The 5,176-nt window shown below is 32.9% G+C and overlaps 1 protein-coding gene across 1 annotated transcript; it reads left to right on the top strand.

Annotated features, from left to right (window-relative positions):
* TRIADDRAFT_55249 (uncharacterized protein) lies at positions 1-4,246 on the top strand (the record flags this gene model as incomplete). The annotated part of the gene is made up of 2 exons (XM_002111790.1): positions 1-541; positions 2,142-4,246. 2 exons carry the CDS (start codon positions 1-3, stop codon positions 4,244-4,246), a joined length of 2,646 nt encoding a protein of 881 aa, XP_002111826.1.
* Positions 4,247-5,176: the final 930 nt, after the last annotated feature.

The following is a 5,176-nucleotide window of genomic DNA, read 5'->3' as shown; positions in this document are numbered from 1 at the left end:
ATGGTAGCCACAGCTCAAAAAAATTGCTATATTTACGCGATACTCTTTGCATCCATATTATCACATAGTATTTGCAATGCTCAAAAGACATTATTTAGCGTCTTAGAACAACAACAAACTCAAAACGCTGTCATGATAAGTACTAATGGTGATGCAATAATAGCTGGCCTTCTACCAGCTCATTATAATTACGAAGATGGCAAGCATAAATGCTCTGAACTCGATACTTATGGAATCCATCTTATGATGGCCATGATATTTGCTATTAACGATATCAACGAGCAATCTAATCTTTTACCTGATGTGAAACTAGGCTATGATATACGAGATACATGTCATAATAGTTTGCGTGTATCTAAAGAGATTATGGCATTATTAATGCAATACTTACCATTTAAGGAAGGCAAGTATGACGGTTTTTTCTGTGAAAAAATTAAATATGATGAGGCTAACGAAGAAACAGTCAGAACTTATGGACCTATTATTGGTGTTATTGGCACAACGATGAGTGATTCTACCATTGCCACTGCAAATACGATAGGTAAGAAAGTGAGTTAGAAGACATTTGATTTTAAGTCAAATCTGAAGCTGAAACGAATTATAGAAAGTCGGTGATATTTATTATCCATTTTATATAGCATAAGCTACGGTTTTGAACAATTACTCCATGTCCTATCAAGTCTTTGTTTTGTGCATTCGAAATAACTTCGAATATAAGCGCTAGAGCTTGAGCTTTTATAGAAATGTCTATCTGCTAGTAACAGTAAAAATTAATACCTTATTGATAAGACTTATTCTGAAGCGTTTTGCAAATCAGAGAATTCTAAATTAGACAACATCCTATGTGCTATTTCCATCTTGATACCAGTCATAAAGATAAATAATAAACAATATCGTACTTGCTCATTCGTTCCACAAGGTTAAAATAACGACTACCAAATGAGTGAGCTTTTCAGGCTCATTTTGAATGCGATAAGTTTGGCATGAAGTTACTGCGCTATAGCAATTATGAACTTTTGACACTAATGTGTAATGAATCTAACCTACTTGTAACGGCGAAAGAATTTGAGTCTCTTTCGTTTTTCATCCTTATTTAAGTTTTAATGATTTTATTGTCGCAATTTAGGTGTAACTATATCCAATTCACCTGTCTATCAAGAAATTTTATTTATCAATAGCATATAGCACTAAAGTATTAACTCAATTTGGGTTATTGACAGTATAAAAGTTACAATTATTGTATAAAATTGCATTCATTTTACTAAGCATAACAACTATTTAAGTAAATGGAAGGCTTAACGACTACAAGCATTAAATATATGTTCGATCGTAGCTTGTAAATACTTCTAGACTCTCAGATAACTGGGGCGAGACTAGGAACTATGTTTCCACGTGAATATCTCCCATTATGGATTCTTTCAACCTCTTATATACCTATGCTTATCCGATAAGCAATCAAACTCTTACCGAATAGTAACCGACAAGAATGAATGCAGAGGATCATGCAATAAGATAATAGGGCGAGCAAGAACAAATGTAACCTAAATCCACAACAAAATATCAACATCATTTTTTTAAATTACCACCAATCCTTAGGCTAATATATAAATTTATTGATCGATCGAAAATGACCGATGGATAATATACTGTATATGTTTAAAAAATAGTAAAGAATTCAGTAGTATATATGCAAGCATTTTATGAGCTAGAATAACATTCATAATAGATTGGACATACGTTAATATCGTCAATTAAATATGGCCTGAATTTAACATCGTTTCCATTTGTATGCTATAATAGTAAATTATATAATTTAACTGTTGCTGGTAAGATGCTTACCGGCGAAATCGAAGAGAAATTGTTTAAAAAATCAATGATATAATAGATTGGATAAAAACGTATATCGATCTCGTTAATCAAGCATAACCTGAATTAAATATCGTTTTCATTTGTATACTATAATAGTAAGCCATGTAATCCAACTAACATTAGTATGGTGTATGCTGGCTAAATCAGAGAGAAATTATTTTAAAAATCGATTATATATATAATAGATTAAAGTGGTATCTACGTACAATAAATGAATACTATTTATATTTCATATCGCTATTGCTTAATTATCGGTCTTATTTTTAATATAGGTAATTTTGGTGTTATCGAAATTACTCCAAGTGCTTTGGCCGTTACACAATCAGACAATCAACCTCCTAATTTATATTCAACTCAGCCTTCGTTTTATGATCATTTAGTAGTGATTTCTAAGATAATAATAGCATTAGACATGACACGAATTTGTCTTATAACTATTGAACCTCCAGAAACAAGCTACAGAATGGATCTACTTAGGACTATATTACAAGATGCCAAAATTTGTATCGCCCAGGAATTCTCCATTACTGGTGATCGGATGTCTTTGGCAATGGCGCGAGTAATTCAAAATTTAAAAGCAAATAATAAGCTTCAAGTTGTTGTCTTGCTTGGACCCTATGAAAAAGGTGTAAGATTTATGAAAGAAGCAGAAAGGCAAAATTTAACTGGTAGAACTTGGATTGGTGCTGGTGAGTGGGTTAAATCGCCAGCAATTTACTCCATCAGGAAAGAAGTGATGGGCGGCCTACTGGCTGTATCAACGCAAACTTTTCGATCAGTTTTAATTACAAAGCATCTTGAGAATTATGTTACTAGTGATACTAGAAATGTACATTTAGATCAGTTATGGAAAAAATTATACAACTGTACGCCAAATGAAGAAAACTGTGAAGTCAGATTAGGTAGTTATGAAATCATCGATGAAAAGAAATCTTCCTGTGAATATTATCAATCAGAATTGAATGAGGATATCATTTATGTTATCGATGCAGTTTATGCTATCGCTCATGCTCTGCATCAGACATTAAATTGTACTATTGAATTTTGCAATTCCGTTGAAACATTCAATCATACAATTTTTAATTATCACCTTCAACGGGTTGAATTTAGCAATCACGCTAACCAGCCGGTGGAATTTCAGCAAAATAAAGGCGTACGACATATTTTAATCCAAAATTTGCATCATGACGACAATTGCTCTCATTTTGTTGAAGTGGCTAGGTGGAATCCTTTTGAAAGTGAAATGATAATGGACACTAACAAAATTCGCTGGCGTAATGGTGAAAGTACAACTATCCCTACAGAAGTTTATGAAACAGCATGTACTCCTGGAGATCGCAAACATAGCTTTGATCAAGAATCTTGTTATTACGTCTGCTTGAAATGCGGTCCAAGCCTAGTTTCCAATGGTACTACATCCCAATGTTTTAAATGTTCTCCTGGGTTTAAGCCCACAAATAATCGATCAGCCTGTCAAGAAATTCCTCCAACAAAACTTGATTGGCGTAACCCAGTCAATTTGACAATTTTAATTTTTACTCTCCTCTCCATGTTAACACTTTTATTTATTGTCATCATTTTTTTCAAGTATAGTAATACACCAATAGTTAAAGCATCCAACAAGATTATGTCCCACATACAGCTACTTAGCGTTGCCCTACTATTTATTCTAGGTGGATCTTACCAATTTGCAGTGACAACAAGCCTATGTTGGTTCCAATTTGCAATTTGTAGTGTTTCTTTCCCGTTATGCGAAGCATGTTTACTTGCTAAAACCAAACACGTAGCTAATGTATTTACCCTTAGCTCACGCATTCAGAAAGTTGACAAGAGTTCTCGATTGCAAAGTCGATGGTGTAAATCGCTTATTCCGATTCTCTTTGTACTTTCTATTACAGCTATCCCCATAATTATTTGGTTAATATTCACTATTATTGATCCACCAAATGCTATACCTGATTATCGATACGAAAATGAAGTCCATATCTTATGTTCAAGTAAATTGCATCTTGGATTAGGCCTTGTTGTTGGTTTTACATTAGTCTTGGCAATAATTTGCACTATCTTAGCATGGAAGACTAGAAAATTGCCCGATAACTTCAGTGAAGCTCGCTATATCTTTATTTGTTCTTTTAGCACATTAGTCATAGTTGCTTTAAGTGTGCCCGGTTATTATAGTACGGTAGGATTATTACAAGCAACATTTGCATCCATAGCCGTTATTACATTTGGATTATCGATATTACTGTTACTGTTTATTCCCAAAATCTACACAATTTTATTTAGGCCAGATCTGAATACTAAAGAAGCGATGCTTCGATCTATCCAGGAATTTACGTTTGGTGCTGATACACGAATTCATACCAAACCAAAATAAACATTTATTTTAGTCTTTTTCATCTAAAGTAGGATTCGCCTTATCTATTTCCGCCAATACTAGTATAAAATACATACCTTTGCGAATATGCAGTTAATCTATCGAAATACTTAGAAAATAGATACTAGTGAAATATGGTTTACAGATCCTTTTTCTCTGAAACCTTTCATAGTAGAACTAATAAAGGATGAAAAGAATATATATCTCTGATTAAGGTAATAATTATTAAAGTTTGGCGAGAATAATAGCTCTTGAAATTTCAGTAATATGACCTTGCAAGCAACTAAGAAACTATCACTCCTGATTTCTTATGGTGTTGTTCCTCTTCTTACTATAATGCATGATTTCATTCATCGACGGAATCTCTATTTAAGATATTTTGAATTGATTTTCAAAGCATTAATGTGCCAGAGCTACGGTATGATAGTAAATAGAAAATTATTAGCCAGATAGCATAGTTGAGGTAAATCCTAGGATTGACCTTAACATATAAACTTTAGGTCATATCTGCAGATGCCTAGAAGTATATGTGGTATTCTGAAAAATTAAAGGAAATGTGCGTATTTTCTTAACGTAGCTGATAATATAGCATACCACTACTAGAGGATAGAACAAGTCACTAACTACGCAATAATTTCAATGTATAGAAGTATATGTAACAATGTGAAAAAATGCGGGAAACATGTCTACGTACATATGCTTATTATCACTATTAATATACGAGCGTACATGTAAAATTTTCTTAATTTAACTGACAATACTGCCTAGCACTAATTGAGGATAAAACAAGTCACTAACTATTCAGTGTCAATATTAATGTAAGCGTGGAAATTTCTTAGTGGAACTGACAATACTACATACTACTACTTAAGAATAAAACAAGTTATTCACTACCGGTATGCAATAATTTCAATGCTCACAGAATAGATT

The sequence above is a fragment of the Trichoplax adhaerens genome, genomic scaffold, assembly GCF_000150275.1.
Source record: "Trichoplax adhaerens TRIADscaffold_4 genomic scaffold, whole genome shotgun sequence".
NCBI lineage: Eukaryota > Metazoa > Placozoa > Uniplacotomia > Trichoplacea > Trichoplacidae > Trichoplax > Trichoplax adhaerens.
Note: the sequence above shows the minus strand (reverse complement) of the source record. Positions and strands in the feature narration are given on the sequence as shown.